The sequence below is a fragment of the Oncorhynchus kisutch genome, linkage group LG23, assembly GCF_002021735.2.
Source record: "Oncorhynchus kisutch isolate 150728-3 linkage group LG23, Okis_V2, whole genome shotgun sequence".
Classification (NCBI taxonomy): Eukaryota; Metazoa; Chordata; class Actinopteri; order Salmoniformes; family Salmonidae; genus Oncorhynchus; species Oncorhynchus kisutch.
In genome coordinates this window covers 12,514,768-12,535,919 of record NC_034196.2, presented here as the reverse complement: position 1 = coordinate 12,535,919, position 21,152 = coordinate 12,514,768, and the positions used below count along the sequence as shown (strand labels likewise).

Sequence of the window (21,152 nt, the reverse complement as noted above, 5' to 3'; positions counted from 1 at the left end):
CCTAATTTACCTCCCATTGCGCCCCGCTGTTGCTGTTGATTCAATCGCACAAGGCCAGCTATTTGCTTCAAATGAGTCCCTCTCTTCAATTTACACTCTGGCAGATTGGGAATATGCGACCGAACGCCCCCTTTAAAGCGACACGGTGCAGTACACAGCCAATTCTTGATGATAGGGCTTGTATTTGCAGTCTATGTTTGATAAAGAATGCACGGACGCACGCAGGTAGGCTACACACACAGGCAGGTACACGCGCACGCTCTCTCACTCACCCATTCACACAACATAAGGGGTTAAATGTGTGGGTTTAAAGATATTCCACTGTTCCAAGGTATTCTAACTGTCCACTGTTTTATTTTGCATTGTAATCTGTGATTATCTCCACCTAATATATTAGGAGAGTATACCTAATCTGCATTAGGTTTACCAATATTGTCAAAATTACAGCTAGTGAAAATTAAGATCTAGCCAGGCCTACAAATAGCTTCAACGTACCACTACCTCCATTGTAATCAATGTGAACATTTGACAAATATAATAATCACGCGGTGTATCAAAAATAAATTAGTAGTACCACAATATGAGGTAAACATATATAGAATTTTGGTGTTTGCGTTTTCAATGACAACCCAGATGCCTCTCGCTTTCTGTTGTTGACGTCAGATAACGGGAGGGAGCCAGGGAGGGCTCTTTGGAGAGGGGATCTTGATGATAATGAGATAGCATAGACAGTTAGCATTTTCCCTTATCAAATTCTCTGACCTCGTCGTTGTAGCTACATTAGATACTAGCATAGTGTGTCTCATGAGTTTCCGTTGAACCGGATAGTTTAAAGGGCTTTCTCTACCAGCTAGTTTGCGCGCTTACGGGATGTCAAAGCGTCTGCGCAACAACAGAGACTGTCAGGTCTGCGCTGATTGTAGCGCCCCGGGTAAGCTAAGCGATGGCTGGCTAGCCTTATGAATTTAGCAAGTAAGCTATCTTATGCTAGCAATTGTAATTCATGGAATGATAGCCCAAGCCCTTTTACTCTTTGTTTGCTTGATTTTCACTTTCAATGGGATTCACAGTCTTGAAACGTTAGTTCCAACAATGCATCGCGTTGCTTGCAACTAGCTACATACTTGCTGCTATGACAATGATATCTACGTTAACAAAGAAGAATGGGGAAGTCAGCTACAGTAGCCTTAGCTGTCTGTTGCTAGCTAGCAGTTCTCAACTTTATTGTTCCTAGCTAGCTGGTTAGCTTATGGCTAGCTAGACTTTACAAGAGTCATTCTTTTTTGTTTTAGCTTGCAAGCTAACTTTAGTTGGGGTATATCTCGTTTATATTGTGTAAAATAGGTAGCTATGACATTTGTAGCTAGGGAGTTGCTGTCTGGCTGAAATCATAAAACAAGTATGCATGAAGAATGATTTGTACACTCAACCTGGTTTCAGAGCACTTCGTTTTATTATGTACGTAAATTGTTTTTGGTGTGATATGTTAAGTTTCGTATGGTATGTATTAATTTGTGAATATCTTTCAGTGTAACCCATTTCGTATGATATGTTATGAATTACAATTCCTATTTTATGTTATGCCTTTTCAAACATACAATATGTTGGGCTCCCGAATAGCGCAGTGGTCTAAGGCACTGCATCTCAGTGCAAGACCCGTCACTAAAGTCCCTGGTTCAAATCAAGGCTGTATCACATAGGGTGGCACACCATTTGCCCAGCGTCAGCAGGGGTAGGCCGTCATTGTAAATAAGATTTTGTTCTGTTCATTAAATAAAAAATATGAATTTACTAAAGTTTTATGTAACAGATTTGCAAACTTAAAATATGTTACGAATTTGCAAAACGTATATGCTATGAATTCTTGCTAGGTTGCTAACGTTAGCGAGCTAGGGGTTAGGGTTAAGTTTAGGAGTTAGATTAATGGGTTAGGTACATGCTAAAATTGTCCCAGATGAGATTTGAACTGGCAACCTTTGGGTAGCTAGATGTTCGTGTTATACATCCACCCTGACCAACCAACATACTTTCAGTTTTTGCCTTAAGTAACCATCTGTTTTATGTAACCATACCAAACGTAACATATCATACTGAATGGAATGTCTTGGATTTACGTATGGAATAATAGGAAATGCTCTGAGAACAGGCTGGTACACTGGATGCATGACTCTTTTAGTCTTTATGGTGTTTGTGTGTGGACTTGGAGCCTTTGTAGTAATATTGAGTCTAATCTTGTGTGTGTGTGTTTTCCAGGCCCATGTTGGGGCTCAGTGAACAGGGGTGTGCTGGTCTGTGATGAGTGTTGCAGCATCCACCGGGGTCTGGGAAGACACAGTTCCCAAGTCCGACACCTGACCCATACACCATGGCCCCCCTCCCAACTACAGGTGGGCACCTCACACAAACTCACACAGTAGTACTGACACAAGAACAGTCAGTGGTGTAAAGTACTTTGGTAGTCTTTAAAGTAATTTTACTTAAGTTGTTATTTTGGGTATCTGTACATTACTATTTATATTTTTTACAAATTTTAATTCACTACATTCCTTAAGAAGATAATGCTCATTTTAATCCAAACATTTTCCTTGATACCCTAAAGTACTCGTTACATTTTGAATGCTTAGCAGGACAGAAAATGGTCCAATTCACACACTATCATGAGAACATCCCTGGTCATTGCTACTGCCTCTGATATGGCAGACTCACTAAACACACATGCTTCGTTTGTAAATTATGTCTGAGTGTTGGAGTGTGCCCCTGGTTTGCTGTCTAGTTTGCTTAATAAAAGTATATTTTACTCAAGTAGAATTTTACAGGATGACTTTCACTTTTACTTGAGTCATTTTCTATTGTGGTATCTTTGCTTTTACCAACGGAGAACAGTCGACTTCTTCAAATGTTGTTTTTCCCCTACCAATTGGGTTTATTGTTTGCTTCTTTTATAGATGGTTCAGACATTGTACAACAATGGGTCCAACTCCATCTGGGAGCACTGCCTTCTGGATCCCTCGTCTATCTCGAGTGGGAAACGCAAGGCCAACCCCCAGGACAGAGTCCAGTGAGTGGAACACATTTCAAACTTTTTGTTGAAGGTTAAACAATGGAACTTTCAACAATGTCATGACAAAGCATAAGCATCTAGTCTCGCCATGATCTATCACTGTCAGTGTGGGACTCTCTGTTGTATTAAAGTGCCATTGGGGTGAGGACAGTCTCATAGGTTTATTAGTGTGTGTCTGTTCCCTTTCCAGTCCCCATAAAACGGAGTTCATCAAGGCCAAATATCAGATGCTGGCTTATGTCCATCGAATGCCCTGTCGAGAGGATGACAGTGTCACTACGAAGGACCTCAGTAAGGTGAGAGATTGCAGCTAGAACATCCCCTGGATTGCAAGCTTCGTTGCCATTGAGCTCATTCATTTGCCAATTTATAAAAAATATAGTTAGTTAGCTAACCAAACCTCTCTTTGGTGTTGCCTCTAGCAACTCCACTCCAGTGTTCGGACTGGGAACCTGGAGACGTGCCTGAGACTGTTGTCTTTGGGAGCCCAGGCCAACTTCTTCCACCCGGTATGTCAAAAATTGCCTGAAATGTATCAATACATAATGGAATGATTATGAGCCTGCACATTATTACAACAGTGCCCACACAGTGTCCGGTGTCATATTGTTTTGGGGTGGTGGCCTGTTTGTTCTTCAGGAAAAAGGAAACACTCCGCTGCATGTAGCAGCTAAGGCAGGCCAGGTTTCGCAGGCAGAGTTGCTGGCTGTGTATGGGGCGGATCCCGATGCCCTAGACATGGGGGGTAAGACCCCTATTGACTACGCAAGGTAAAGCAGGCTTCATACTCTTTTATACTGCACGGGAGCAATCCATTACCCCTGATGGTTGCACAACTCTTTCACAAAGAACGGTTTATGAGGCTGCCTAGTACTAAAGTTTATTAGAAGAATCTACATGATTACAGATGTGTCAACTCACTGAATAAAATACAACTTTACCACCCTTGGCTTTATTGTAGAGCGTTCTTAGAAATAAATAGTGCTATAGTTGGCATTTACAGTAAACAGAAATTGACCTCACCGCCACTAATATTGATGTGGAGAAGACTCATGACCTTTTATTCCTGTTCCGCTCAGACAAGCAGGGCATCAGGAGCTGGCAGACAGACTGGTAGAGATCCAGTATGAACTCACTGACTGCTTGGCATTTTACCTCTGTGGGAGAAGGCCAGGTAAGAGTACAGAGAAGGAGGGGGGGTTATAGGGAGATGGTGATTCATTGATGAATTGAACAATGATGTTTGTTCTAATCTGACTGTGTTTGCCTACTAGATCATAGAAACGGACAGCACTTCATAATTCCACAAATGGCTGACCGGTAAGAACTGAACCCAACACCATTGCCTGCTTATGGAGTAATAGAATGCTGTTCAGGCATCTTTGTGACATTTGACAAAAACCTCAGTCTGATAAGCCAAAATGAAATGCATCTGTGTGTATCCATAGTAACTGAGGTTAAAACATAATTCCTTTACCACACCATTGTTTATCTCCCTTTGCTTTCATATGTTGATGGAAAAGAAATGTGTAAGTATGTCAACTGTTGGCTATAATTTATTGTCTTGCATTTTGCTATATAAACTGATGAGATATAGAGTGTGTGTGTGTACCAGCACCAGTCAAAAGTTGGTTGGTTGAGAGAATACCAAGAGTGCGCAAAGCTGTCATCAAGGCAAAGGGTGTCTACTTTGAAGAATCTCAAATGTATTTTGATTTGTTTAACACTTCTTTGGTTACTATATACAATTCTATATGTGTTAATTCATAGTTTTGATTTCTTCACTATTATTCTACAATGTATCAAAAAACAAAAATAAAGAAAAACACTTGAATGACTAGGTGTGTCCAAACTGTTGACTGGTACTGTGTGTGTGTGTGTAATTTATATATTATTTTATTTATTATTTTTGTCCACAGCAGTCTGGATTTGTCAGAATTTGCAAAAGCTGCAAAGAAAAAACTCCAGTCTGTGAGTGAAATGAAACTTTTTGCTTTATTATGGTCCTTTTGACATACCAGTGATGTGATTTTACTGTGGCTTGTGATTTCAGCTCACTAACCATCAGTTTGAAGAGCTTGCCATGGACGTTTATGATGAAGTGGACAGAAGAGAAACTGATGCAGGTGAACAGATACAGTGACATTTGATTGTTTGTAGTAGGGTCGTTCTTGAAATGCGGTGGCATTTTGTGGCCCTTGCCGATGCAACCCACAAAAACAAAAAAACTTTATAACAAATAGTTACACATCACGTTTGTTTATTTTAAACTGTTTATCAAGGATAAAACATAATGAACGTATTTTTTTTACTGCAAACTTTTATTTAAAGGACTTAGGGTAAGCAAATGGGTTGTCACAGTAGTGACGTGTAGCGTTATAATGACATGTTTTGGGGATTTAGAGATCTATTATTTTGAATGCTAAAAGGTGAACAAAAGTAGTTAATATATTGTATATTTCTATAAAAAAATGAGTAATGTCTGTCCCTCAGTTTTATGTCATTGGTGTTACTGTCTTAAATCACTCATTAAAGATCTTCAAGGACCTTGAGCATTTCCTCCAGCAGCAAATTGTTATCGGGGAAGGGGTCTATATTAAAGAAGTGTGATTAGCTAATCATTTATCTTTTATGTCATACATTTGAGGATTTTGTTGATGCTTTGGTATGTCTGAGTCCAAAGTGTCACTTGGTGTTACTCAGTTTGAATGAAGAGAAATAACAATGTGAGTAAAATTATGAATGGTATCATTTAGTGAAGGGACCTTAGATTTGGGCATCTGTGGCCTCCATTTTAAGAAAATGTTCAATAACCTAAAATGTCTCATTGGTATTATCATCGTTAGTGTTACTAGCTCCTACTGGTGGCACAATGTTATTTAAAGTAATTAAGCTGCCATATCAGTTGATTTTGAATGGAAAGACGTACCCAAATACATTTAAATGATTTTTTTTCTTCTAAAATGCCATGCCCAAATGCCACTGCAATTCAAGACTGACCCAGTAGGTTTAGCAGAAATTGTGATTGCTTATAAGTGTTTGATAAAGGTATCACTAGGTGTGTTTAATAGATTATTATTATTATTAATATGAAACAAATGATGTATATTTATGGTTCGTCTTTGCTGTATCAGTGTGGCTGGTGACTCAGAACCACGGCACTCTGGTAACAGACACAACTGTGGTGCCTTTCCTCCCTGTCAACCCTGAGTACTCATCCACCAGAAACCAGGCAAGTCAACTACAAATGCAATTCACTGTTATGTCAAATTGGTGGGTCTCTTTCCCAAGCCATTAGGTGAGTTTTATGCATTTGATTGAAGAGTCTTAACTTCCAAAACAGCCGCTTCATAATGTTGTCTTTTTTTGCAGGGCCGGCAGAAGCTAGCGAGGTTCAACGCACATGAATTTGCAACACTCGTCATTGACATATTAACTGACGCCAAACGTCGGCAACGGGGGAACTCCTGTAAAAGTCCCAGAGGTATAGTACAGTAATCTGAAGCTACTTTACTTCCATTTGGCACTTTGGAACAAAGCTCATTACTCTACCCACCATGGCATGGTTGTGGCGTGGTCCACTCCCCTGACCGTTGCTCTCTCTCCTCAGAGGACATAGAGCTCATCCTGAAAGGAATCAACAGCCGTCACGGGAGTGATAACCAGGAAAATGAAGACCAGCCAGATTATGACAGTGTGGCGTCAGATGAAGATCCAGAGCGGGAACCAGCCCCTGGGAAGAATGGGAAAGATGGCAGGACCAAGGTAAACACCATATCTGTCGTTTTTTTTGTTTCGCTTTTCATTACCATTAACATAGTATTGGCATAGCCATTATGTGAAACTGACACTATTTGAACTACTTTGCAGATATGAAACAAAGACATATTATCATTAAAAAAATATCAAATTCAGTTTGTTACAAAAACCAACATTTTGTGAGATGTTTTAAAAATGGGTTCTATTTGCATAATTCATATTCACCAATACATTTCTTGGTAGTCTAATAAATATTTATAATAGTTGTAAATCACAGCTTGTACGTTGTTTGCTGTCTTTAGCCGTTCGGATGAAAGAAAAGTGCGGGTCTCAACACAAACTAGCCAGGGCAATTATCACAAGTCATAACGTGGCAAGCTTATCTATTTAGCTATGTATTTATTTGGCAAGCTAAAAACACAGAGCCTCGTAGCTAGCAAGTTGGAGGGATGGGATGTCATGCTATACCAGTGGGTGAGTGGCAGCTTCGGTGGCTAGCTACAAGTTGCATTTGGTTAGCTTGCATGTGACTCGCTTTGCTGAACTTGAATGATTGTTATCCGCAGTTAGTGCATATCCCTTTAGTTGTCAATCAAATGTATTGGGAATGTTTTGTTTTTTTGATAGTGGGTGCGGGACCTATGTGTGCACGCCCTTTCATATTTTTGGGGAATAATACTATAGACGTAATTTAACTGTAAAAAAGACGTGACATGAACACCACCCAGCATGATGTTTTCATCAAATCACTTCAAAAAGGAGGCTACCTGCGCATGTTCAATCCACTCCAGAAGGATTCCAGCATCTAAAACAATGCACTATGCACCCGCCATTCACCTTAAAACACCAAAAGTCGAATGATATTTGTTGATTGTCACTAGGTTCACTTGTAGCCTATAATGATTGATTGATTGCGTACACTATTGTCCGAACACATCATGGTTCCAGCTAGTCATCTCTGCCTACTCAGGCTACTTTCACCCCATATCATTTCTGACATTTGGTAGGCTATTTGTTAGACAACTTTTCTATAATTAGACAAGCCTATATGCAGCTTCTCTTCTGTCTTTACTTGTTGCTCTAGAAGACAAAAAAATAATAATTATAGAATGCATCAATAATAATTAGCCTAATCTAGTTGACATCAGTAAAGTTCTTTTCCATTTCTGCTCTGAGCGAGGATGTGTAGGGACCGGGGAGAAAATACATTAGCCTAACTAAAACAGCGAAAAGATTTTCCCTGCAAAACTTTGAAATTACATGAGTTGGACCAGTTTCAAGGATATGAAAAGCTGTGAAAACGATCCAACATGAATCTGATACATTTAAGTTGGACTTGGATGCATATTTTATGTGGTTGACATAGGCTATTGTCTCCTTTTATTTCGCTGACAAAGACTGCATGTTTGCACGGTCCCTAACTGTGCATTTTCATTATCTCAAGATGCTGAATGAAAACATTCCTCCACTTCTATTCCTGAGACAATTGTACATTTGGTGTATAGTTTCACTGCAAGAAATACTATACCCGAACAAAAATATAAACGCAACATGCAACAATTTCAAAGATTTTATTGAGTTACAGTTCATAAGGAAATCTGTCGATTTTGAAATAAATTACCTTTTAATAAAAAGCTTTTTTTTTTTAAAGGTAGGGGCGTAGATCAGAAAAAGTCAGTATATGGTGTGACCACCATTTGCCTCATGCAGCGCAACATCTCCTTCGGATAAAGTTGATTGTGGCCTGTGGAATATTGTCCCACTCCTCTTCAATGGCTGTGCGAAGTTGCTGAATATTGGCAAGAACTGGAACATGCTGTCATACACATTGACCCAGAAAATCCCAAACATGCTCAATGGGTGACATGTCTGGTGGGTATACAGGCCATGGAACAACTGGAACATTTTCAGCTTCCAGGAGTTGTGTACAGATCCTTGTGGTGTGGGGCTGTTCATTATCATGCTGAAACATGAGGTCAATGGCAGCGGATAAATGGCACCACAATGGGCCTCAGGATCTTGTCACGGTATCTCTGCATTCAAATTTCCATGGATAAAATGCAATTGTGTTCGTTGTCGTAGCTTATGCCTGCCCATACCATAACCCCACTGCCACCATTGGGCATTCTGTTCACAATGTTGACATCAGCAAACCGCTCGCCCACACGACGCCATACACTTGGTCTGCAGTTGTGAGGCCGGTTGGACGTACTGCCAATTTCAATCTATAAAACGACGGAAGCGGTTTATAGCAGAGAAATTAACATTAAATTCTCTGGCAACAGCTCTGGTGGACATTCCGGCTGTTAGCATTCCAATTGCACGCTCCCTCAACTTGAGACATCTGTGGCATTGTGTTGTGTGACAACTGCACATTTTAGTGGCCTTTTATTGTCCCCACCATAAGGTGCACCAGTGTAATAATCATGCTGTTTAATCAGCCACACTTTTTAGGTGGATGGATTAGGAGAAATGCACACTAACAGGGATGTAAATAAATGTGTGCACAAGTTCAGTAAATATTATGCTACAGTCAGTGTCCGTAACTATAGTAGGCTAAAACACATTTGTATTTTTAGTTCAAAGGAGCTGTCGCACCCTGCAACCCTACTTCCTTCGTCAGCCAGGACGAGTAGGCTACTATTCCTTATCGTATCAGTGCAATTTGGACTGCCAACTAGGACCACATGCTGAAAAAATTCGAGACGGTTTATCCCTCACTAGATTTGAGCTAATTCGTTGTTGATGTGCATACAGTATCCGATTGAGGGAGAGAGAGCCTACCTTTTTTTTTTTTGGGGTTGGTTGGTTGTTTGTTGTAAAGTTCTCCAAAGTAAGATGACTTCCATGGTATTTACATACTGTATTTAAAGAGAACCATTAAGGTGTATTTTGTGGCTTTTGCAAATAGCTTTTTAATGATCTAAAGTCGCGCTGTTGCTGCTATGTCGTCGTCTTCCTCAGGGTGTGTATGAACAGATTTTAATCAAATGGAATGGTGCTAAATGTGCATCTTTTAAAATCTCCATCCCACCATGCTTCCCCATCCTTCAGAGCTCCGAGTCGTCGGACTTGTCTGATGGCCCCATTACGTTGCATGAGTTCATGGAGGTGAAGAGCGCCCTCACGGCCTCCGAGGCCAAGATACAGCAGCTGCTCAAGGTCAACTGTCACCTGAGTGAGGAGCTCCAGTTGATGCAGAGCAAGGTACGTTTTATGACTTTGGCATTATAACAACCCACCGATCCCACAGTAAGTCTAGGTAGCTTTGTGCAGATTCAGATGTTTGCAGACCCACAAGAACTGCTCCCTTGTTGTGTTGGTCCTTCTCATGTTTCTTATGTTGTCGGTGCAAATAGGTATTTGGGTATTTGGTTGAACACGTTCAGATTGTAATCCATATATGACAGGAACTTTTAGCTCATTCAAGGAAGCAGCTGGTTTGTTGTTTTCTCATGAGAAGTTGAGAACAATAGTCTGGGAGTGTCCTTCGTGACCAGACCAGGGCTATTTACAGAAAAGGAAGTGAAAACACACTGGAAGTGCAGCTGCCTGGTCATGGAGAGTCTGGATAGAGAGATTTTTCTCCATCCAAACCTGCACTGATATACTCACATCCTCCATGGTATTATCACCTTAGGTTTCACACACAGGCCTTTTATTTAGGCTATTACACAGAAATAATGCTGATATTCTGAACTTCTGTCCCCTCCAGCTGAACTCCCTGCAGACTGAGAAGTCCTCCCTGAGATGGCAGACACCCAGTGGCCAGCAGCACCCCCGGGACCTCTCCGGCCGCCCCCCTCTCCCCGGGGGCCGCCCCATGTCCATGTATGAAACGGGCTCGGCCATGAGGCAGTATCCCCACAGGGGCGTGCCTCCTCGCCGTGACGACAGCCTCACCGTCCAGCCCCTCCCTACAAACGTAAGTTCAGAGGTCACACCGCTCCCTCCTGGACTGTTCTATGCTGTTCACTGTGGACCGTTCGCTTCAGAGTTTTTGGTTTGTGGTAATTATTGTTAAGCATATTTGGTTTGGTTTGTGGCAATTCAGTTTTTGTTTGTGCATTTACCCCCGCCACCTCCTCCTGTAGAATACAGTCAACTCCCTTTATGTGAACTTGGTTTGAACCCTTTCTAGATTGGGAGGGGTCCTTTGGGGAACGCCTCGTCCTCCCTCCCTACCTTCCCCTCCTCCCTGTCCTGGTCGCGGGACGAGCGAGCTCGAAGGGTTAAGTATCGAATCTTCCCTCTTGAGAGGATGGGGGCAGCTGCCCCAGGGAAGGGGTGCTATCTCCTCTGCCTTGCCACTTCCTCTCCTCCTGTACCATCTCCTCATACTCTATCCTTCAACTGCTGCTGTACCTCACTGCCTCTACTCTCCGCATGGTATGGCTGGCTGCATGCACCACTCTGCTGCTGTTCTTCACTAACCCTTATTCCCCCAGACAGCACTGCCGTGTCGAATACCTGAAGAAACTCTGGTTTTAGAAATGCCAGAGCTATACATTGGTGTCTGTGTGTTTTCAAAGGCCCCGAAACACGCCATGTACACTGTGGTGTTTCCATACATCCTGTCAGAAGGCTACAGGGTTGTTGAAACAGATGAGGAATACAGAATGTCATGGTTCATTGTAATATACCGTACCACAGGAATATTGATCTCATTGACTGCCTAATGCCACAGAGCTGGTCCCTGGTTCAAACGTACTACCTCGTTTTCCTCTCTGCTTTGAAACCAGTTGAGGTCTGGTTTAATATGAAATGGCTTTTTAGGTTCAGAGAGCATGACTCTGATCCGTCTGCTTCATCAAGCACGTTCAGACTGTGGTAGCGTTTGTGCGGCTGTTCTCTCACCAGATTCAAAGGTTGTCTGCAAACTAAACTAAGAGACAAGCATCATCTTACTTGATCATTCATCCCATTGTAGGGTTGTAGCCTGGAGGGACAGAGCCGCATGCTGGAGAGTGACTATGACAACACACCAAACCACACAGGACTGGAGGAGTCCGGGTAGGACTTTTGATTTAAAATGTTTATAGTAGAAAAATATTGTATATTTCTGACTTCTGTTTGTAAAATGTGGAAACATATATACAAAGTGATCCACAAGTGAGGGAGTGCCTAACCGTAGAACCTCTCCTCTCCCCATACAGTATGGGCAGGAACAGCAGTTGGCTCGGGGATAGCAGTACAGCAGAGCAGGGGGAGGATGAGACTGAGGCTGACTCCACCCTGCCCTCCACAGAGGACGTCATTTGTAAGACGGAGCAGATCACCAAGAATATTCAGGAGCTGCTGAGGGCCGCGCAGGAGAACAAACGTGAGAGGTAAGGTCAGGGGAACACAGAAAACTACAATCAGCAGTTAGAGAAAAGGTCTCTTGGCTTAAAGGTTTGTGTGAAACTTGCCCTATCAGTTCTAAATACGGGAAATGGTGCTGCTCATATTGTTCCTTCACCTATCCATCTTTCAACCTTCAGTAATTATGATATTCAGAGGATGTATCCTGTTTTTCTTTCTGTTCTTCTCCTGAGTTCGGTTTTAACTGTCCTGTATTCCCACTCTGTCCTCCCCTTCCTGTCCTTGTGTCTTCCTGTCTGACTTTCTTCCTCACGGTGTGGGCTAGCTCCAGGCCAGGAAGTCTAGGCCACTTCTCTGGCTTGCTGCCCTGCTGTGAGGGGGGCCGGCCGCGGACGGACTTGTCTCTACAGCCTGGTGCCCTGCTCTGACAGGGCTGCCCAGGGCTGTCTATCTACCCTGTTCTGAGAGTGCTGAGGGGGCCCCTGCTTCCTCTCTCCAGGCCCCCCCTGGCTTGTGGTACTCTGGCCTCGGTCCCTGTCTCCCAGGCACTATCACCTTCTCTTCAGTCTGTGTGCTGAGGGGCGGGGGCGTGTGTCAAACGTAGCTGGCAGGAAACAAAGAGGATGATGTCTCAGATTCCCCTTTGGAATGCCAGATACAGTGCATTCGGAAAGTATTCAGACCCCTTCCCCTTTTCCACATTTTGTTACGTTGCAGCCTTATTCTAAAATGTGTCAAATAAAGCATTTTCCTCATCAATCTACACACAATATCCCATAATGACAGTGTAAACATTGAACAAATTATTTTTGCACATTTATTACAAATCAAAAAAAGAAACCTTATTTACATGCGTATTTAGACCCTTTGCTATGAGACTCGAAATTGGGCTCAGGGTCATCCTGTTTCCATTGATCATCCTTGAGATGTTTCTACAAATCATTTGGAGTCCACCTGTGGTAAATTCAATTGATTGTAGAATTTAAAAAATGAGCTGGCGCACACATAAAATCCTTTTATGTGAATGTGCTGACTAACGGCGAATAAAAATACAGTCACACACTTCATATATCAACTCCCAGTCATGTATTGGGTAAATCACCAATGTTTCTGTGCCTTCTTCAGGGTCTTTATTTTTATAGTTTTAAAATTCTATTGATTGGACATGATTTGGAAAGGCAATCACCTGTCTGTATAAGGTCCCACAGTTGACAGCGCATGTCAGAGCAAAAACCAAGCCATGAGGTTGAAGGAATTGTCTGTAGAGCCCCGAGACAGGATTGTGCCAACACAGATCTGGGGAAGGGTACCAAAACAGCATTGAAGGTCCCCAAGAGTACAATTGCCTCCATCATTCTTAAATGGAAGAAGTTTGGAACCACCAAGACTCTTCCCTAGAGCTGGCCAAACTGAGCAATCAAGGGAGAAGGGCCTTGGTCAGGGAGAGGACCAAGAACCCGATGGTTACTCTGACAGAGCTCCAGAGCTCCAGAGTTCCTCTGTGGAGATGGTTGTCCTTCTGGAAGGTTCCCCCATCTCTGCAGCACTCCACCAATCAGGTATTTATGAGTCCCCGGACGGAAGCCACTCCTCAGTACAAGGCACACGACAGGCTGCTTTAATTTTGCCAAAAGGTACTATCAGACTATGAGAAACAAGATTCTCTGGTCTGATTAAACTAAGATTGAACTCTTTGGCCTGATTGCCGAGCGTCACGTCTGGTGGAAACCTGCCACCATCCCTACCGTGATGCATGGTGGAGGCAGCATCATGCTGTGGGGATGTTTTTCAGCGGCAGGGACTGGGAGGCTAATCAGGATCCAGGGAAAGATGAACAGAGCAAAGTACAGAGATCCTTGATGAAAACCTGCTCCAGAGCGCTCACGACCTCAGACTGGGGGCGAAGGTTCACCTTCCAACAGGACAACAACCCTAAGCTCTCAGCCAAGACAATACAAGAGTGGCTTCGGGACAAGCCTCTGAATAATCTTGTGGTCCGGCCAGAGCCCGGACTTGAACCCTATCGAACATCTCTGGAGAGACCTGAAAATAGCTGTGCAGCGACGCTCCCCATCCAACCTGACAGAGCTTGAGAGGATCTGCAGAGAAGAATGGGAAAACTCCCCAGATACAGTTGTGCCAAGCTTGTGTCGTCATACCCAGGAAGACTTGAGGCTGTAAACGCTGCCAAATGTGCTTCAACAAAGTACTGAGTAAAGGGTCTGAATAATTACAGTACCCGTCAAAAGTTTAGACACACCTACTCATTCAAGGGTTTTTCTTTTCTTTTTACTATTTTCTACATTGTAGAATAATAATGAAGACATCAAAACTATGAAATAACATATGGAATCATGTAGTTATCAAAATACTGTTCAGCAAATAGATATACTCTATATATTTTGTCATTTAGATTCTTAGTAGCCACCCTTTGCCTTGATGACAGGTTTGCACACTCTCTTGGCATTCTTTCAACCAGCTTTACCTGGAATGCTTAAACAACAGTCTTGAAGGAGTTCCCACATGCTGAGCACTTGTTGGCTGCTTTTCCTTCACTCTGCGGTCCAACTGATCCCAAACCATCTCATTTGGGTTGAGGTCGGGTGATTGTGGAGGCCAGGTCATCTGATGCAGCACCCAATCACTCTCCTTCTTGGCCAAATAGCCCTTATGCAGCCTGGAGGTGTGTTGGGTCATTGCCCTGTTGAAAAACAAATGATAGTCTCACAAAGCGCAAACCAGATGGGATGGTGTATTGCTGCAGAATGCTGTGGTAGCCATGCTGGTTAAGTATGCCTTGAATTCTACATTTTCATTTTTTTCTTTTTCAATATATTTGCTAAAATTTGTAAAAACATGTTTTTTCTTTGTCATTATTGGGTATTGTGTGTAGATTTGAGGGGGGGGGGACAATTTAATTATGGAATAAGGCTGTAAACTAACAATATGGAAAAAGTCAAGCGGTCTGAATACTTTCTGAATGCACTGTACAGGCCTATGGGGCTTTTACATGTCAACACACAGGCAATTCTTGATTCTTAGATTTTCGTCTGTGTTTGGGGTGGGGGTTCTGTTTTTATTAAATACAGATTCACACTGGCTATTCATTCAGTGTTTATACAATCCACTTGAATTCAAACTGTTGTCTTTAACACAAACCTTCACTATTGGCCCCCGTTTGACTAAAGCTGTGTCTTGTTTGCTTTTTCGCTTGTGTGCCAAACCCCACTCCAGATGGTGACCACAGAACACTGCTGAAGAATTTCACCCTGCCAATTTGTATGCGTCCTCAGTCTACTGGGTTATAACGGAGACATTGTTATTGATTGAAATGGTGGAAAGTTATGATGCATTCCATTATCTGATTTCTAAGCCATGTGTTGGTTTCAAACAATGATTCATTGTTGATGATGTTTTTCGGGCGTAACAGACTCCACTTCATCATATAGTCTACGGGGGCAAATATGGGTGGTCCTTGAATTACGTTGGCATTATTATTTTTTTTTCTTCATTTAAATGTATTTGGATACATCTTCCCATTCTAAATGAACCTATAGGTTAACTTAATGACTTTAAATCATTTCTACCATTATGATAACATTGTGCCACCAGTAAGAGTAGTAACACCAATGATGGTAACACCAATGAGAAGTTTTTAAGAAATCATCTTTAAAGAATTGATGACCTTCCATTTCAGAAAATCCCAATTTACCAAAGTGATATGATTAATCAATTTGCTCACAATGTTATTTCCCTTCATTTAAATTGACTAGCACTAATGGACACTTTGGGTTTAGACACACCAAACGATCATTGGAATCCTCAAATGTAGACAGACTAAAAGGTTGTGTTTAGCAAATAATTTGGATTAATATAGATCCCTCCCTCTAACAGTTTGCCGCTGGAGAGAATGCTCAAGGTCCTTGTATAACTTTGTAATCCGTGATTTAAGGCAATAACACCAATGACAGTAAACTGAAAGACACATTGTATTAGTAAAGAAAATCTGTATTTTAAATGCCTTTGATTTTATTGATCTATACAATATATGAAATACTTTCGTTTGCTGTCTAGCATCCAAAATAGATCTCTAAATACACCAAAACATGTCATAATTAGGTTTGGGCGGTATCCAGATTTAATTTCATATACCGTCCTCTCATCCCGGTATTTACGGTATTACTGGCTTAGTACACAAGGGGGTGGCAAAAAAATGTACTACAAATGTAGTACAAGTAATAGTGAATTTCCATGGATGCTGCTAGCTAAATATGCTAACAAGCCCAAACGGAAACAAACAAATTGCAATGACAGGCAATCCAGGTCATAAAGTTATACATACAGTACCAGTCAAAAGTTTGGACACATCTACTCATTCAAGTGTTGTTTTTTAAAACTATTTTCTACATTGTAGAATAATAGTGAAGACATCAAAACTATGAAATATCACATATGGAATCATGTAGTAACCAAAAAAGTGTTAAACAAATCAAAATATATTTTATATTTGAGATTCTTCAAAGTAGCCACCCTTTGCCTTGATGACAGCTTTGCATACTCTTGGCATCCTCTCAACCAGCTTAATGAGGAATGCTTTTCGAACAGTCTTGAAGGAGTTCCCACATGCTGAGCACTTGTTGGCTGCTTTTCCTTCACTCTGCAGTCCAACTCAACCCAAACCATCTCAATTGGGTTAAGGTTGGGTGATTGTGGAGGCCAGGTCATCTGATGCACTACTCCATCACTCTCCTTCTTGGCCAAATAGCCCTTACACAGCCTGGAGGTGTGTTTTGGGTCATTGTCCTGTTGAAAAACAAATGATAGTCCCAAAAATATTACATTTGGACTCACCAGACCAAAAGACAGATTTCCACCGGTCTAATGTCCATTGCTCGTGTTTCATGGCCCAAGCAAGTCTCTCTTCTCCTTTATTATTGTCCTTTTTAGTAGTGGTTTCTTTGCAGAAATTCAACCATGAAGGCCTGATTCACTCAGTCTCCTCTGGACAGTTGATGTTGAGATGTGTCTGTTACTTGAACTCTGAAGCATTTATTTGGGCTACAATCTGAGGTGCAGGTAACTCTAATGAACGTATCCTCTGCGGCAGAGGTAACTCTGGGTCTTCCTTTCCTGTGGCATTCCTCATGAGAGCCTGTTTCGTCATAGCACTTGATGGTTTTTGCAACTGCACTTGAAGAAACTTTCAAAGTTCTTGAAATGTTTCGGATTGACTGACCTTCATGTCTTAAAGTAACGATGCTGTCGTTTCTCTTTGCTTTATTTGAGCTGTTCTTGCTATAATAAAATGAAATATTAACTTTAATTAGAACAGTAGGAAATGTAGCTGGCTACATTCTTTCTAGGATACAAATTAGAAACATGATGTCCATGCATCGTCTTTGCAAAAAATACCTTTTATTTTTTCATTATAAGCTCATTTACTTGCCAAATAGCGTTGCACTTCTGTCGCCATCTGAAAATGAAGCTATTGTCCTGTGAATGTTTTGCACTAATCTATTTTCTGAGAAGTAAAACTATACTTTAATGTCCTTGATCATTCTATTGAAGCAAGAAAACACGTGACTTTCAATATAAAACGCTACCCATGTCATTACACATCTGGACTCACCTGCTCCCTCTTTCTCCCGTGGTGCCATTTTACAAACAAACATGTGACTTTCAATATAAAACGCTACCCATGTCATTACACATCTGGACTCACCTGCTCCCTCTTTCTCCCGTTGTGCCATTTTACAAACAAACATGTGACTTTCAATATAAAACGCTACCCATGTCATTACACATCTGGACTCACCTGCTCCCTCTTTCTCACGTTGTGCCATTTTACAAACAAACACGTGACTCGCTCAACTGTTCTGGGGAACTACGGTAAGCTTCATAATATGTGACGGGTGAAATGAAGAAGGCAATCTGCTGAATCTCCTGACTTATTGCACAAGTTGACTGCAGGTATTTACTTAAAATTAGCTACAAATATTACAATTTATAGAAAAACTTTTAAATAGTTTCAAGTTAAATAAAACAAACCATATTTGTCATTTGAAAGTGTTTTTACAGGCTGTCCCTTGACTTTGGCACCATTTACCACCATAATTCAAGAATTACCCATGCAGTACTGGTGTTCAATTTCCTCAAATGGAGCTGCTCAGGGCTGCTCATTCTCTCACTTGTCCACTAATAAACCTCCACCAGGACATGGCTTGCTGATTTTGTTCTTTAAGAAGTGTCTTTATGTAGTAAGGGGATCAATGGCTTTGCAAGCTTCTGGAAACATTCCTAAGTATTCAACATATTTGTTTAACTGTCTTACTGAGAAGAGAAAAAAATGGGCCAGAGTTATCAACTAACACCTATGTTGGAAAAAGGATCACTTGATTATTTGATGTTGTCTTCTTCCTCCCCCCTCAGCTTTGTACCGTGCTCAGAAAGGATCCATGTGGCTGTGAGAGAGATGGCCATCCTGTTTCCAAAGGTAAGCTGGGATGACCAACTGAGACACTCCTCTACTGTATGCAAGAGCCAGAGGGTTTTTTGTTTGGTAAACATGGATGGGAAATGAATGTCCTGCATCTTAGCTCAGCTGGTGTTCTGTTGTTAGATGTTGCACTCTTTTCTTCAGGGTGGTCGAGAAATGTTTATGCAATCACACACACACACACAATGGCAGTAAATCCACTCCTTACACTGCAGTGTTAATAGGACCGTTAATGGCATATGTTTTGCCAACAGTACCTCCTGCCTCCTCTCTCCTTTACTCAGAGGCCATGCTCAGACACAGTGCGAGGGTCTCTGCGGCTGCTCACCTCTAGTGCCAGCCGGCTCCATGGGGAGTGCCAGAAGGCCTCGCCCCACAACCCTTGCCCCTCCGACATACAGCTGGTCACGCAGCAGGTCATCCAGTGTGCCTATGACATTGCCAAGGCTGCCAAGCAACTCGTCACTGTGACAACCAAAGAGAACAGCAACTGATGTTTTTTTTAAACCCAAGGACTAACATCCCTTTTTAGATATTTGAGAGATATATATATTATCAGTACTAATTTTAAGTTAGTGTTTATCAGTGTTACCATTGTTATTTGTATGCCACCATTTTTATTTAAAGTACTCAATTCGTCTTAGTAAATTTTCTAGTGAAGAACATTTACAGAAAGTGTACCTTGCGAAATGTGGGTCACCCAAGGGATTTGTCCATCGGTTTGTCTGTTAGGCAGGTCATCATCATACTCTAGCAGTATGAGTATATCTATCTGGGATTACCTCAAACGGAGACATTCGTGACTATTTTGCAACATTACACATTTTAAACAGCCTTGGATCAATTTCAGGTGGCTGAACATTTGTGGTTGCTGGGAGTGCTTGTTCTTGGTGCTCTCTGCTATGCAACAAGGACAGTTGGCTGTCCAATGCTTTCAAACAGTTCGCTTTTAACTTCTTATTCAAGGCCAAACACATTGGGATCTTAAACATAGTCAGATCCATAATTATTGGCACCCTTGATAATGATGAACAAAAAAAATACAAAAATAAATACATCTGACCACTGCCTGGAGTTTGATAAACGGCATTGGCACATTGGATTGGTGGATCTTTGCTGTTATGGGACTATTTTGCTTCCACTGGTCCTCAGGCCCGTGTTATGATCAACAGCCGCATGAACTTTACCCAGTACCAGGACATTTGAACCAAAAACCTGGTTGCCAATGCCAGGAGGCTGATACTTGGCTGCAAGTGGATCTTCCAGCAAGACAATAACCCTAAGCACTAATGAAAATCCACAAAGAAATTGTTAATTGACCACAAAATCAACATTTTCCAATTGCCATCTCATTCTCCAGACTTGAACACCCAGTGGTTTAAATTGAAGAGGGCACTCCATAAGAGCACGAGGAATGCTCTACGATCCCTCCCAAAGTGTTCTCCAATCTCATAATACATTTTAGCAAAAGGCTGTGTCTTTATCCTCACAAGGGGAGGGCGATAGACTATTGAAAACAGGGGTGCCAATAATTTTGACTTATTTTTATTTTTGAGCCAACAATATAGCTCAGTATTTGTATTTATTTGATACAGTATTTTTTTGCTGATCTTTATCAAGGGTGCCAACAATTATGGGCCTGATTATAGCTTAGTGGAATACTGAGCCATGATGCGTCCATTACAACGTTTTCCTCAAGGTATTTTCCATTAATGCCATTTTTATGTTTCATGCCAAAGCCATAAAGGTGAGGACAACGCCCAAGCCAGTTTTCCATTGTTCAGTTTCTTTTCGTAGTTGTTTGAGCTCAAAAGGTATAGCAAAAAAAGGATCATACCTCCATGTAGCCATACCTCACACACATGCCTAATATCATTTTTTTTTTTTGTGTAGTGTGTTTTTTACGACGTTTATCCCAAAGGGATACTCAAAACAGTATAAAGTATAAAAGTATAAAAATGTACAAACCATCTATTCTTAATTCATACAACCCTTCTCTATATTCTATGTATGAATACAATCTCACACTTGACAAATTGTCAACATTTTATTTTCTTAAAATGTTTAACAGGTAAAGTTCCCTCATATTCTGTGCTGTTTTAAGGCATGCAAGTTTTCATATTGGTGATGTCTTCTATACAGCATTTGGATTTCAATATATCCACAGGCAATCAGATGTGCTTGTGATCTCTCTCACTCTGTGTGTGTGTGTGTGTGTGTTAAACCCAGCCTATGTGTGTGTGTGTCCCATGATTTACATTGTCTTTATTGTGCTACAAGTGGTAAAACATGTGCATCTAATAGGGTTTTAAGATGTGTTAAAAGCATTTGTCTTTTTTACATGTATTATGGGCCATACAGTCATGTGTTGTCCAGGGATGTGGGGAGTGAGGATCAATTGTGTGCCATTGCGTGTTATGAGCCAGACAACAGTCATACAGTTACTTACATTGTGATTGAAATAAAGAACTGCCTTTTTAAAGTAATAAACTTGAATTTATAACTCGACTACTAGTTTGCTTTATATTACTC

General features: G+C 41.4%; 2 protein-coding genes across 10 annotated transcripts in view; one reads left to right on the top strand and one right to left on the bottom strand.

The window, feature by feature from the left end:
- The window catches only part of sgsm1b (small G protein signaling modulator 1b), a 21,284-nt gene extending 21,015 nt beyond the window's left edge, over positions 1-269 (bottom strand). Inside the window, exon 1 of the mRNA XM_020457417.2 lies at positions 11-269. Within this exon, the coding sequence (XP_020313006.1) occupies positions 11-17 (7 nt within the window). The 5' untranslated portion in view covers positions 18-269. The remainder of the gene's footprint in view (positions 1-10) is intronic.
- Positions 113-21,128, top strand: LOC109868036 (ARF GTPase-activating protein GIT2-like). 9 transcript variants are annotated; one of them, XM_020457420.2, is made up of 21 exons: positions 113-225; positions 2,254-2,387; positions 2,946-3,058; positions 3,252-3,357; positions 3,484-3,570; positions 3,701-3,831; positions 4,141-4,235; positions 4,336-4,381; positions 4,585-4,590; positions 4,981-5,032; positions 5,115-5,187; positions 6,196-6,293; positions 6,434-6,545; positions 6,672-6,826; positions 9,875-10,027; positions 10,536-10,745; positions 10,962-11,051; positions 11,751-11,833; positions 11,977-12,150; positions 18,554-18,617; positions 18,905-21,128. In XM_020457420.2, exons 1-21 carry the CDS (start codon positions 114-116, stop codon positions 19,112-19,114), a joined length of 2,304 nt encoding a protein of 767 aa, XP_020313009.2. In that variant the 5' UTR covers position 113; the 3' UTR covers positions 19,115-21,128. The 9 variants fall into 9 exon arrangements, with proteins under 9 accessions (XP_020313009.2, XP_020313010.2, XP_020313011.2 ...); XM_020457423.2 differs by lacking the exon at positions 113-225 and adding an exon at positions 658-931; XM_020457427.1 differs by lacking the exon at positions 113-225 and adding an exon at positions 945-972.
- Positions 21,129-21,152: the final 24 nt, after the last annotated feature.

Excerpts from the sequence above, each read along its gene's own strand:
- LOC109868036 (XM_020457420.2), top strand. The coding sequence starts at position 114 with ATGCGACCGAACGCCCCCTTTAAAGCGACACGGTGCAGTACACAGCCA. Across the intron at positions 3,571-3,700 it reads AGGCCAACTTCTTCCACCCG|GAAAAAGGAAACACTCCGCT; the intron begins GTATGTCAAAAA and ends TTTGTTCTTCAG. Across the intron at positions 11,834-11,976 it reads ACAGGACTGGAGGAGTCCGG|TATGGGCAGGAACAGCAGTT; the intron begins GTAGGACTTTTG and ends CTCCCCATACAG.